The 13,718-nt window shown below is 34.4% G+C and overlaps 1 protein-coding gene across 1 annotated transcript; it reads right to left on the bottom strand.

Moving 5' to 3' along the window:
• Positions 1–823: 823 nt before the first annotated feature.
• LOC123714250 (probable cytochrome P450 304a1) lies at positions 824–6,842 on the bottom strand. The gene is made up of 9 exons (XM_045668452.1): positions 6,713–6,842; positions 6,171–6,419; positions 5,138–5,310; positions 4,527–4,799; positions 4,028–4,145; positions 3,584–3,764; positions 2,225–2,342; positions 1,456–1,597; positions 824–1,194 (listed from the first exon to the last, which is right to left on the bottom strand). The coding sequence occupies exons 1-9, from the start codon at positions 6,804–6,806 to the stop codon at positions 998–1,000; spliced, it is 1,545 nt and encodes a 514-aa protein (XP_045524408.1). The 5' UTR covers positions 6,807–6,842; the 3' UTR covers positions 824–997.
• Positions 6,843–13,718: the final 6,876 nt, after the last annotated feature.

Raw genomic sequence — 13,718 nt, 5'->3', positions numbered from 1 at the left:
TGTGAAGTTACCGGAGCACTTACCAACAGAGCACAAAAGAGAAAGAGATTGGAGCTCACGTAGCAGACACAATAGTCCTACATTTCCCGATAGATTTTAAAAAGAGTTTTGGAAGTTCTTAAGAGTTTATTTTAGAACAGATTTTTTTAATGAGGAAATTGCTCTGCCAGCTTGTCGATTACAGCGAAGATTTCTAATGGATGTAGATGAATAAGGTCTCATTAAAACAACATGTACAATTGTAACATTTGCCTATAATTTTCATTCAAAAATAGAAACTTAAAAAAAATAGAGAAAAATGAGTCAGAGTGAAAAAACTGAATAATGAGTATTTTTCTTGATTTTTACTCATTTTAAATATTGAAACAATGCACAGACATACAACTCTACAGTTTGAAAAAGAAATGTATGCAATCGTAAATATGAAAATTGGCAATTAAAATTTGGGTATACCCGGAATCCGGTGTGGCAGAATAGTTATTTTCCATTAGAATTTATTTTGAACCATGATTTTCTCCTTTTAGTGCTGTGACTTACTTGCTGATACAATGTATACAGTCCATGTTTACGACGCATGAACAAACAAATCTAGTATTTTACTTAATACCCTGTTTTATATATCATTGTTTCTCATTGAAGCTTTTGTCTAGACACATCGTAAGGGACATTGTGCACCACTCGTAAATGTGGTACTCGATTGGGGGATGACACAGATATAGTTTATATATGAAACAAAACCATTTTCTGATATAACCGTTTATTTCGTTAACAACAGAATCACATAGGGTATAAAAATACTAGTATATACAAAAAAATCTAACAATAGATCTTTAAAAAATGACTAAAAAAGTGTACTAGGAAATTAAATAAAGCAATCTAACCTAAACTAAACTAAACTGTACACACATACAACTACATTGTATATGAACGTGGATTTCTAACTAAATTCCCAGAATTTATACAGAGTATAATTTTCTTCGGCACTTGCATATCTTAACTATAAAACTGACTGGTTCCTTGGTGTTATGCGAACCCAAAACTCGGGTCTGGTACTAATGAGACCCTCAATCCTTTTAGAACGACTTTTCAGTGGTTTTCCGTCCACAGTGGAGACGTGGTAAGAGTGCATGAACATTGCTAGCAACAGGAACATGCCCTGGCGCGCGAAAGTTTCACCAGCACACAGTCTTCGACCTGTGGAATACCTTTAATTGAATACCGAAACGCCTCTTTTCTAAAATACATTTCTATATACCTTTAAACAATGTGAGTTAACTTGAGTTCCTAAAGAACAATTAAATTTTCTAAACTTGAAGCTGAAGTGTATGTGATGTTCTAAACCAGTAGTTATGAATGGTTGAGAAGTACTTGATTAGCAAAGAAAGTTATAATTTATTATAGTTTTATCAAACAAAACAAACACAGCAAAAATAGAGAAGATAAAAGAAGTCGTACCGGCTCCAAATGGCAGGCTTTTATCCAGACCGACATCCAACTTTCCATCTTTAATAAACCTCTCGGGCCTGAAGTTTTCTGGGTCGCCCCAAGTCTTCTTATCCAAGTGTAAGCTCATCAGGTTCACAGAAACCGATGTATTCTGAAAGGACATATACGAAATGTTTTATTGTGAACGCTTGGCTCCTTACAAAAAAATATTACTCTCTGATTCGTTTCTACAGACAAATTGTGTTTAACTGTGATAGAAAGATGATTTTAGTTAAAACGGTTAGATTAGAGTGATTTATAATAAGGGCCTCATAGCCTAGCGGTCTTTGTATGTGACTGCTGTGGTGAGGGGTACTGGGTTCGATTCCCGGTTCGAGTGCAAGTTTTAAATTTGTTCTCGGCCTTTGGTAGGGTTGTACGGTACCGGGCGAGTGCTTAAACCGTACATGGAGGGCACGGTCGAATTTCTATAGTATGCAGTGCGAACTATAGAAAGGAGACTGTGTAGGTTTAGAATGTAGCAATACGTTCTAGGCCGCGGATGGAAATTACAAGTGGTCAGTTATTCAACATTCCTTTTTCCTTAATAAAAAAAAGAGTGATTTATAATGAACGGACTTAATTATCATATTAACATCATCGCATGTATTTTTGCTACGTTCGAGTAGAGTAGGTGTGACCTATAACAAATTATCTCTGGAAATTATACTAAGAATATATATCTTAGCTCATCTATATCGTTTTTTTATTAGTAGATAATAGTTAAGAGAAATCTTACCTCCGGTATTGTGTATCCATCTATTTTAGTATCAGTCAAGGTACGATGACCGATTCCGAGAGGGACTAGAGTATCAGATCTCATTATCTCGCGCAGGCAAGCTTCAGTATACGGCAGACTAGAAGGCAAAATTCCATGGTATCAATTATGGCAATCGTTTGTATGAATTTGTTCTATAACAAAAATAAATCTCCGAAAAAGGCGACTTGTTCTTTCAAGCCTGCGCCTGCATGAGGAGTTGCAAAATAAATGATGATGATAAAACATTTGTTGTTTGTGTGAGGACACACTTGGTCAGCAGTGCCCTAGTAGCTTGAGCGTGCAATTCTCATCCTTGAGGTTGAATTTCGGATTCAATCCGGGAATAGAAAACATGAGAATCCGGCATGTGTTAGGCATGTAAGGATGATTGATGATCCTTCTGCCCATATAAAAAACAAATAAAAACAACATGTTCATTGATTTGAGGCCGACGGTTGAAGTAAAAGGGAGCTTGTGATGTTATTTGATAAGTTCATAGTGAATCGCTCAATTAACAAAGAAAACTGTGTAAAGATAGAGGTTATATTCCATAGTAAACATATTTTATTATATTTATTTCATAAACAAATGTGATGTTGACGATTAAACGGTAACATCGTAAAGTAATTATTGTTGTCACTGGCAATACTGAGATATTCCTTACTTTGTTATTTCGTACAGACGTTTGCTTTTAGAAGGTCAGATGAGATAAGCGACCCTGAGGTCGTGCGATCGCATCCCGACTGTGATCTATACATAAGCAATACTGGCTCACACGGTAGAGGAAAACATCATTAGAACGTCTAAACTCTGAATATTACATTAACGCACACACAAAACATTAAGAATGAAAGATATAGAACTCAATAGTCTCGCAAGCATTGGCAAACCCTAGGTAGTAGGATATATGGATAGGAACGCCGATATATATATATGTGTGTATGTAATTAAAATAGATATAATATAACCAAGTATGTAAAGTAAACTTATTGAATATGTAATACGTATTAATTAAGAAAACCACCGTCAATAACCATTAACCACGTGTGTGAACCACACAATTTATTATCAATAATTTTGTTTTTAATATGAGATTTGTCGCGACACCTATCAGCGCCTATAAATTACTGCGATGACGTGATACACTGAAACTCATTTCGCTCGCAAAATCGAACATTTAGACCTCAGCCACTGTTATACTGGTCGAGGATAATGCCTGGGTTGGAGGAACAGGACACCATATTTCCTCCACACATTCACATATGTAATCATCCCCGAACCAAGTCATAGTTATCTTTATAACTAAGATGCTTATGTGATGTATTTATAAATACTTACTTGCATCTATCATCAAGGGTGGGCAAACGATCAAATCCAACCACCCTATCAATCTCTTCGTGTATTTTGTCTTGGATTTCTCCCTGAATCAGCATTCGTTCGATTAGGAAGGTCATAACCATTTCAGCACCACTGCCAGAGGGGAAGGTGTAGTCGGTGCAAATCATTTCTAGCTGTTCCACTGTAAGAAAGGTTAAGCCAGCTTTTAACAAAATTTACAAGGAATTATTTAGTTGTCCATTTCCTGTCCTATAATGCGTGTATACCCCATTATAGGACAGGAATTTTCTCTTATCTTATATGTACATAATTTACTTTCTATAATCTGGTATATAATAGTAGTTATATCAAAGACCGATTAATCAAGAAAATAGTTTATAAATATGAGTATTTCCATAGTTTATAATATCTGTTCTATATTTGCCAATTAAAATTATTTAGTACCTGAATATGTAGTGCGATTATTTTCCTTGAGTTCCTGTCTCATTCTCTTTATGTAAGAATCAATGAAATGGCGTTCATATTTGTCGTCGTACGTGTCTATGGCGTCTTGTATTATCTCCTGGAAAATTTACCAAAATATTATATAATTTATTTAGTACCTGTACGAGCGAAGGCACATTAATGGCACTTTAAATAACTTCAGTTAAGTTTAGCGTGATTTTTAGAATTGAGGCTTGGAGTTTGCAATCAAAAGTCAAATATAACAAATTTAAAACTAACTGAATTTTTATAATATAATACGCAATAACACTACTTAGAAAATTCATATATCAACATTTAGATAATTGGATGTTGTTCAAGAACTGTACTATCTTATTTTTCTTGCTTTTCTTTTTTGTAATAGAATAATATTTTAAAACCCCGACTGACGTATACTACACGTAGACGTATAGTTTGTATATACCTATTTGATCTTTTTCATTCCTTTGATACAACTTACCCTAAAGAATTGCTTTATGGTTGCTGTCCTTTCGAGACAATCGTGATAGCCGGAGAACTTAGGCAGTATATTTTTCAGCCACGGTGTGATGCACAGGGCGCCGCCCAAGTCATTTGAACATCTCTGGAAACCTAAGGAATTTCTTCCAACTTCCCATAACATTGGGTACTTTTCACGTGGAAGTGAGCTTTTGGTGAATACATATATCATGCCATTGAGAAACGGGACGTCAAAGAAATGCGGTAGGTATATGAGGTCACCGTTTATGATTTTCTGAAAAGATTGCGTAGATTAAACATGTGGTTGAAGTTTAATTACTAAACTACTTACGGTACTATTACAACAATTATCACCATTAATGTAACAATAAATAACTGTTAGATTACATTCATATATCTATATATAATTATTCTACTATATATTCATATGACTGACACAAATAGAACACAAAACCCTCCATACTGGGTAAAGTCGGTTGGTTTTTGTATTGTTGGGAACTTAATTTTTAATATCTTAATAGTAAATAAGTAGATAATTCATAACACAAATATGTGAAGCTTAACTTGTAAATTAATTTAATAATATAAACCAAAATATTATTGTAAAAATACCTTTTCATCATCATTTTTTGGCCCATTTTTCACTATATCCATAAGCTCCTTAAAATCCTGCGTCATAGCTTCTTCAAGGTGTTCACAGCGACGACCGAATCCAGAATCTCTCATGTATCTTAATGAAAATCTCCTCTGCGTGTGCCAGAAGAATCCATCAGTGAAGAACAAACCTGGATTTAACAACCCAACCATTAGTTAGTGAATGAACATGACGCTTGGTGGTTTGCGATGCTAAATGCATGCTCAGAAGTCTGGGAGTCTCGATTCGGGATGGTAAAAAGGAGGCTTTATTGGTTTAATTTCTTAAAATTGAATAAATAAGCATCATATGACTAACATTATTGATTCAGTCTTATTTTTATACTTCTATTTATATTATATAAGTGTTTGAGCAGACCTTTAACTGGAAATTTAATTTTTGTGTTAAATATTCTCGTTGGTCGATTGCCAATACGAAAACACGATTACACTTGGGTACAAGAGATGCTACAATCTCTATTTGGAATGTTTCTGTTAGGTATTATTACTATAAAGACGTGGAAGAAGCCACATCGGTACTACAAATAACACAAAATTTGCTGCCCCAATCGCTGTTTGACCAAATTTATCAATTTATTTATTGTTTTGCCTTTTGTTAACATAGCTTTTACACATTGAAAGAAAACACTCACGGTCACGGTGACCACGCACGCGAACCGTCGGAAAAATGTATATTTAAAATTATGTAAAATAATTATAAGTTTATAATAATACAAATAGGTATTATTATAAACTTCCTATCCGGTAATAAAGTGTTTCCTTTCAATTTCTTTATTATTAAATACTTTTAAACTTTTAAGAATGGATTGATGTAACTGTAAACTGTACGACTGAACGGTTTTAGAAAAGTATCGTATGATCTATCTTTTTTAAAACTTCATTGCAATTATAAATAGTAGGTACTTTATGATCATGTTGTTGACATCAATAACATTTTTGCCAAGAGAATGTGTTAATACCACAAAAGTTTAGATCAATTTTAAATCCTTACCCAATTTCTTCCAACCACCTCTAACCCTCCCCAAAATGGTGTCCATTCGGCCATCAAATTCCTCCCGAAGCAGAACTTCCTTGACCAGCTCCGGATCATTCACGAGAACTTGTGGACAACTCCCTAAATAAAGGCCTACTACTTTTGTATTAAACTGCTTGGCTAGCCTCATGGTCGCAAGGCCCAAATTTTTATAAGCCTTTGACAGAATAATCCAGTATCCACCATACACTGGCAGTTTCAGCGGACCTGTAAAAATGCATTAACATTATTAAATATGTAAATAAATACTTTTAGCAGTGTAAACTATAGTCAGAAGACGAACAAGGTTCAAACCCGGCAACCAACGGATACAACGGTGTACAAATAATATTCGTGATATTGGAAATGGTAACGAAAACATATTTTAAGACCAAATTCGACGTCTATAAAGTTGACATTTTAAATATCTTTACTATGTCACTTTTAGCGTTTTAAAACTTAAGTTCAAATTCAAATATTCTTATTTATTTTTATTTTTAAATAAAAAGAAAAAATCTCACCTGGAGGAAAATTTTCGTGTCTCTTATGAGCTTCATCATAAAAATGTTTTATGAAATATAACAAAATAACAAGAGCAACTAGTACACCGAACATCTTGGCCGAGTGGTCAAGTAAGTACTGTGCAATTCGGCAGTTTCGATCTTTATATATGCCTTTTTAGGAGCCGATTTATAAACATCAAATCGCCCTTGGGTTGCCTATCAACATGACTTGTGATTCCCGATATTTGGAGTTTATTAAAATTATATAATAGATACAATTTCTAATTCAAATCTATTTTTATTGTGTTCTTTTGGTAAATTCTTCAACTTCACATGGTCCTAAGGTCCAAAAAAATATTTTTTAATATTCTCATTTTGTTTCTCCTTTTGGTATCAATTTCTAGATACTTATTTAATATGTTCCAATTATAACAATTTCAAAACTTAGTTTTTATAAATATATATACATATTTTTAAATTATCATTAACGAAAAAAATCTCATATAGTGTTGTTAAAATTGTTAATATTTCTGACAGATATAATATATCTCTAATTATATTATTTTAACGTGTTTTATTTATAACCCATTTTTAATCCTCAATTCAGACTTTCTTCACATCATATCAATCCATGGATCCATTATGCTAGTCGGCTCCTTTCTGGATTATAAAATATTTGATAGGAAACTTTTGGCTAATTCCTCTCTTACGCTTGGTGACTATTGTAGTCTCTTATTTCAACAAAAAATATTATCAGTGTGTGCGCAAAGACTCAAAATAACGTTTTCATAAATCCAATAGAACCGAGGTCTGACATGACAGGCGCAGAACCTACGAAAATGGGGAAATTATCGTACACATATATCTACTACTGCAGGTCGGCTTGAGAGGTAACATGGACACCCATTAGTGTCAAAATAATAAATAAAACATTAATAATAAAGCCTTCGTGAAAAGATAACTATCCAACACAAAAATAATTCGTCAAATCGCTTGAAAAGTTTAAGAATTCAAGAATGTTTGTCGCAAAACATATTTCTACGAAAAATATACAGCGCTCCTGTCTGAAGGTGGCGTTTTTAACAGCTTTACGCTCCTGGTGGTTACAAGCAGAACTTTTATATTTCCCACAATTACGAAAAACAGAAGATTAAAAAAGAAAACGGTTTTACAATTTCATAAGGGATAGGCATTAAAAATCTGCCAATTAAACCTACCTCATTACGCACAAATTAGATAATTTAACTATCCTATTAAATATGAAACTTTAGTGTGAGTAACTATTATAATCTTTAAATCTCAATTAACAAATTACCCAATAAATAGTAAATTTAAAGTCATTATGAAAATATATTATCGAAATACCAATCTTTTCTACCATCATATCTAACGCCGAGCTCTCGAAACATGTGAAATTTATATTTTTAACATAATGGATACAAACCAAACATTTTGATATAATCAGATATGTTTTGAGGGTAGTCTCGACTTTGCTCAATTGAGTCCCAACTTTTAAGTGTTTCGCTCTGTAGAATGAAGACTACTCCAATGTTTTACACCTACCCTCGCTGCGTCGACCGTATCTGTCTCAGCTAACTAGCTTATATAACCGATCAATTAACAGCCTATCCCTTTAACTAAACAGCGCCGTTTAACTAACGGCCTGAAAGATATTCAGCCGTAGCATTTGTTACAACATTTAATAAACAGGCTGGGTAATGCTTAGGCCATTCGTACGATACAGTCATTATTTGGCATAAATAAAAAGTATTTCTTTAAATATTAAATTGCTTAAGTCAAACTCACATTATTATTGTCACTACAATCTCCTAATGTACTTGATATTTTTCATGAAACTTTGGAAAACACCATCAAAGTTGTGGGTTCACGGTTTGAAGAGTTTCGTTTCGAGTATGAGAGTAGCAGAAAGTGGAACTAAATTCAAATTAACAGTCAACAGGCCAGGCAAGTAATGAAACGTAAGCGATCCAAGTCATTTGCCTAGCTTTTCGATCAACTGGCTGATCTTTCAGCCAGTTAAACGGCTACGCTGTTAATTGAACGGCTAATTAAGCTAGTTGGCTGCGACATATTAAACAATAATACCGACCATGTTAATATATCTATCCACGATCAATATTTGCAATATCAGTAAATAGCCATGTCACCACCAAGAAAACTCAACTGTCGACGAAGAGAACGCATTAATTAGTCAACCTGCCTTAGGCATATATATTTCTATTACTTATAGGCTTTAATTATTATTTACTAAGTATGGTGTTAAAGTGAATAATCTCAAAGGATAACTTTAGCAAAAAGATACATTTTAATATTTTTAGTCTAGCCAAACTTGTATGAGTATATTAAAACGAATAAATATTTTTTATTTATCAATTATTACATAAATAAAAAGTATGTATTCGTATTAAGGAATTAACAAGGTTATTATTATTTTGCGTCTCGATAAACTGTGTTCATTCACCCGTAAGAGGTTTGCATGGGGGCGTTATGAAACTTATAAAAATCAGGATATTTTTATAGTTATTAAACTCTACGTATATTTCCAGAAGTAATAGGGTCGATAAATCTGTCAATCCTATTAAAAACGGCCCTGAGTGTATTAATTCCTTCTTAAAACGTTTTTTAGAGATATACTTAGCACTAAATCTCACCTGAAAGATATCTGTTATATAAAAAGTGAGAATGATTAAAAACATCATGTGGAGTAGGGAAGATATTATACTCTTCCTCTAATCTAAAGGAAGTCCAGTCTAACTATTGCTTCGAAGGCCCCAGAAGCTGTTTTTTGTAATAGAATTTCGCTGTTGGCCTTAAGGGCATTTACTCAGCTCTGGCTGTTTTGGCGAGCGTGGCTAGGCCGGAATGGTCGTTTTCCCGTGACTAGCGCAAGGGTGTCTCCTGCGTGACTCGGACCTCCGCTTGGACCGTTGCGGGGTGGTCAATTATCTGAAGGGCAGGACGGAAGGTCACTAAAGTGAGCGCAGTACGAATTAAATAATTCCTGGCTCGGCTTCTCAGGTGAAGGCGGTTTTTTACCCCAATCAGATTTTCCGCGCAGATGGCTTTTAATCGTTAGCTATTGTTATTGGATCATCCGGATTGGGCCCTTCTTCGGGGCTGTTTTATCAGGAAAGGATAATAATTGTTAGTTTAACGCATCAATGGGTTGGGATAATGGTATGCTTTGTCGAAGTGCCAAGTTCATCCATTGGGCTCTGGTAGGAAGCTCCAGGTCGTGGTGGAGATTACGTCGTCGTTCCTCACATAAAAAGGCACACCTGTTGCGCCTGTAGGCGGTGGATATGAGAGGCGGAACAATGCGCGAAGACTACACTAGGGTAAGACATGCAGTGTCGGATGCAGGCCAGGTACTGTGTTACCTTTTAACTAAGGGACATGGGACGCCTTTTATTCATAAGGAAATCCTGGCGAGAGAGGACAAAAGAGGCCTTCTACAAGCTTACAGAAGTTTATGCCCAGCAACCCCCAGAGGGCGAGATCGTGAAGTTGTATATATCATTAGCGGCCGGAACTTGTAGCGCGTTGTAGAGTTTAAGATCATTGCAGTGATTATAAGCGCAGATAGTAGGTGTTGCTACAATGGTACCTACGTCTAAATACATAGTTATAATTAAATATCTTTTGGCCCTAATATGAATATATTATATTGATTTCTTTGCGGAACTCTAAACAATGTGATTGTCCATCATGACTGTGCAATTTGTGAATCTTGTTTTTAATATTATTATTTGATTTAAATTGATTAATTCATATTAATGTTTTATTTAAACTATAATTTAAATTAAAGTGTTGAAAAAAATATAACTTATAAATCTTGAAATTTTTGAAAAAACGTGCTAAGAAAATGTTGTTAATATAAATGTATGTAGTATATTAAAATTATAATGTATTTTTGTAATTAAGTTAAAATGGCATAGTACTTTTATTGGTATGTATTCTTTACAAATTGCCTTTTGTGCCTAATATATTATATTTGTTTCTAGTCTAAGATTAAAAAACAAGACTTAACCACCACTCAGACCACCGTAAGTCTCGTTTCTGAATCTTAACCATAGAAATCGTAAAAGAAAGATAATCATATCTGCCTTGGATTAAATTCGCGAATTGGCGATGTCAGGCGAGAAGACTGAACAGTGACCACTGTACAGTGAGTGTGTTTATAAAAATTATTATAAAACAGATGCAATCTGAGGCCAAGACGGTTCATATATTATTATTATTTTGTAACACTTTAATCCAAATAAATATAAATATTTATTCAAATTGCGTTTGCGGGAATATATATACAAATACAATATAATTTCAATATGTAATTCAGAATATATATTCCCAATTTGATTTCGGTTTAGATACATGGTTTTTAAATAATATATAATGTGTAATATTACAGCTACATCTAAGTACCCGGGTATAGGAAATTCGTTAACATATCAACGATATTTACGCACTTATTCGAATTAAGATAATTTGTGTTCAAAAAACTGCATTTTATACTGCATGTATTGAACTAAAGTGGGAATAATTGTAAGGGAAATATTAACCAACTATTTATTTAACATCAAATCAAATCATGACAATAGTTACGGAAATTACAATAATCACGTAATCGCTGTAATATAATATTATAAAAAAAAACTTAATTATAAAATGATAATATTGATACTGTTTTGGTAATTACATTATTATTCAGTCTATTGCTGTTATGAAGGGGGTCATAGGCCGTCCAATCGACGACAAATGAGATATGAGCAGACAATTTTTTACGTCTTTATTATTTACATAAAATAAGGAACAAGTATTCATTTGACGGTTATTCTTGTAGTCAATCTAAATCCACAAGAATCTCTTCCTATGAATGTTCAGAAATATTATAATGTATTTCACTGTGAAGCGTTATTGAGTCAGTAATAACATGAATTGAGAAACAATTGGCCTAGAGGCTTTATTATGCGACCTTTATCCCTGAGGTCGGTAGGTTCGATCCTCTGTGCTCAAACTCGAGCTGTGCACCAATGGACTTTCATATAACCCTCGCTTGTACGGCGAAGAAAAACACTATGAGCCAACTGCATGTCTCAAAATGATTTTTGTGATTAAAGTCGATGCATTTTAATCTGAGTCGTCGAGCAATAAATGCACACGCGGGGTCGATGCGTCTAAGTATCTGAAGAGATCAAGCATATCTGATAATTAACCTACGTAAAGATGACACAGGTGGGGAAGATAAAAACGGTCTTTTTCAGGGCCACATTACGATCTATACAGTTTCTCTGTGATTACGTCGAAACAAACATTTTATCAACAAATTAAAAACTTTTATTTTCAGATGCCGAAAAATTATTTCTATTAATATTTAACATAATTTAGCATATCGATCGTACCTATCCTGTGATAAGTATTTAACCCGAAGCCTCAGTTCATAATGTGTCAACTATAAACAGGGAACAATATTAATACTACTGAAAGTGTCCATTTGGGAATTTTAGGTGTGAATGGTAGGAAAACGTTGACTTGGACCTGCGCAGTTACCGATTTATCCATCAAATTGGAGGCATGAAGGGGCGGGCAGGGGAAATGCTCAGCCCAGTATTATCGTGCGCATACGCTATTGGTTCGTATTTCGTAAGTTTGCTTTCCACGAGTTCACGCCTCGTTGCCCCAAAAATAAACAAAGAATTCATAAAAAGGTTTGGTAAGGGCATTACAATAAAAGCAAAGAAAAATAACAATTAAAACTAGTTTCTCATCATGGTTTTATCTATAAATTAATAACTATTACTAACAAACAGAATTCTTGATTGTGATTTAAAAAGCAAGGAATATAAATGAAAACCTATTGTTAAAATGTTAAATATAAGGATTCAAAACTGTGAGTAAGATAGGTGGAGGTCAATTTCAGGGGAAAATTTGTTGGCTTACTTACACTTAGCAGCAACAGAACCTAACCGTTCCACGACAGGGATTGCCAAAAGTTTGATTGAAATTCAGGGAAACAAATGAATGATTAGGGTTTATGTAATTTAATAGATATCTTGTTCGACCCGACAAGAGAACCCCGGGTTGGAGGAAAACCCCGGGTTATATTAATAGTTATAATAACTTCAATAGGTAGGGTTAAGGTTTAGGTCACATAAAAAATCTGTCATGCAATGACTTCTTCACCGGAAGTTTTCTTTATGGGTTTAATTGTATAAGTGTAAAAATTGTAAAAACTACTTATAATGATAACAAAGAGTATACAAATATAGGATAGTTTATATATCATATAGTATAATATATAATTTGCTTGTTACTAGTTTTCATTTTTCCATTTCCTCTGTACTGATTCATTCAAATGCTTTGTACCAAAACATGTAGATAAACATTCATCACACGTGATGTCTGGCAAGTCTTTATGTCATTGGACTAGATACTGGTCTTGGTGAAATGCTATATGTTCAGACACAACGCGGAGTTAACATGATATAATAGATCAGGATACTGTTAAAATGCCAAATATTTGATCTTGCTGGGTGTTGTCTTACTACTTTTTGTGGTGGTACCTTTCTTTGCCTTGTGTTGTGGAAAAAATGGTCGGCAGTGACGAGGTTTGGAATGCAGTGGTTTCCTTCTGTGAGGATGTAATGCTACAGAAGGAGACAGCAGAACGAGAGAGGGAGCCCTTTAGGATGAATCCTACGGGTAGCAGACGGGGAGAAAATAGGAGAAGATATGCCGGCTCCTACCTCCTATGTAGTGTGTACTGCACCGGAGGTTTGTGAGGGTATCATGCCGTTGAGGTCCCTGTAGAATGCGACAGCGACCCCGAAGCCTCTGTAACGCGGCTTTGTAGGAACTACTCGAGGTGGTTTTAGTGGGTATTGTTCACCCATTCTCTGAATAGCAGAGATTTAGGCATGGGTCGAGTCCCACATACCCCTGCAACCTTTGAGGGCAGGGGATGCGAAAAAGCATTTCCACCTCGGATATAAAAAAAGGGTGT

Source organism: Pieris brassicae, chromosome 1 (assembly GCF_905147105.1).
Source record: "Pieris brassicae chromosome 1, ilPieBrab1.1, whole genome shotgun sequence".
Lineage (NCBI taxonomy): Eukaryota > Metazoa > Arthropoda > Insecta > Lepidoptera > Pieridae > Pieris > Pieris brassicae.
Note: the sequence above shows the minus strand (reverse complement) of the source record. Positions and strands in the feature narration are given on the sequence as shown.

Coding starts and splice junctions, on each gene's coding strand:
- LOC123714250 (XM_045668452.1), bottom strand. CDS start 6,806: ATGTTCGGTGTACTAGTTGCTCTTGTTATTTTGTTATATTTCATAAAA. Junction 6,420..6,712: donor ACACGAAAATTTTCCTCCAG/GTGAGATTTTTT, acceptor GCATTTTTACAG/GTCCGCTGAAACTGCCAGTG. Junction 4,146..4,526: donor CCATAAAGCAATTCTTTAGG/GTAAGTTGTATC, acceptor TAAATTTTCCAG/GAGATAATACAAGACGCCAT.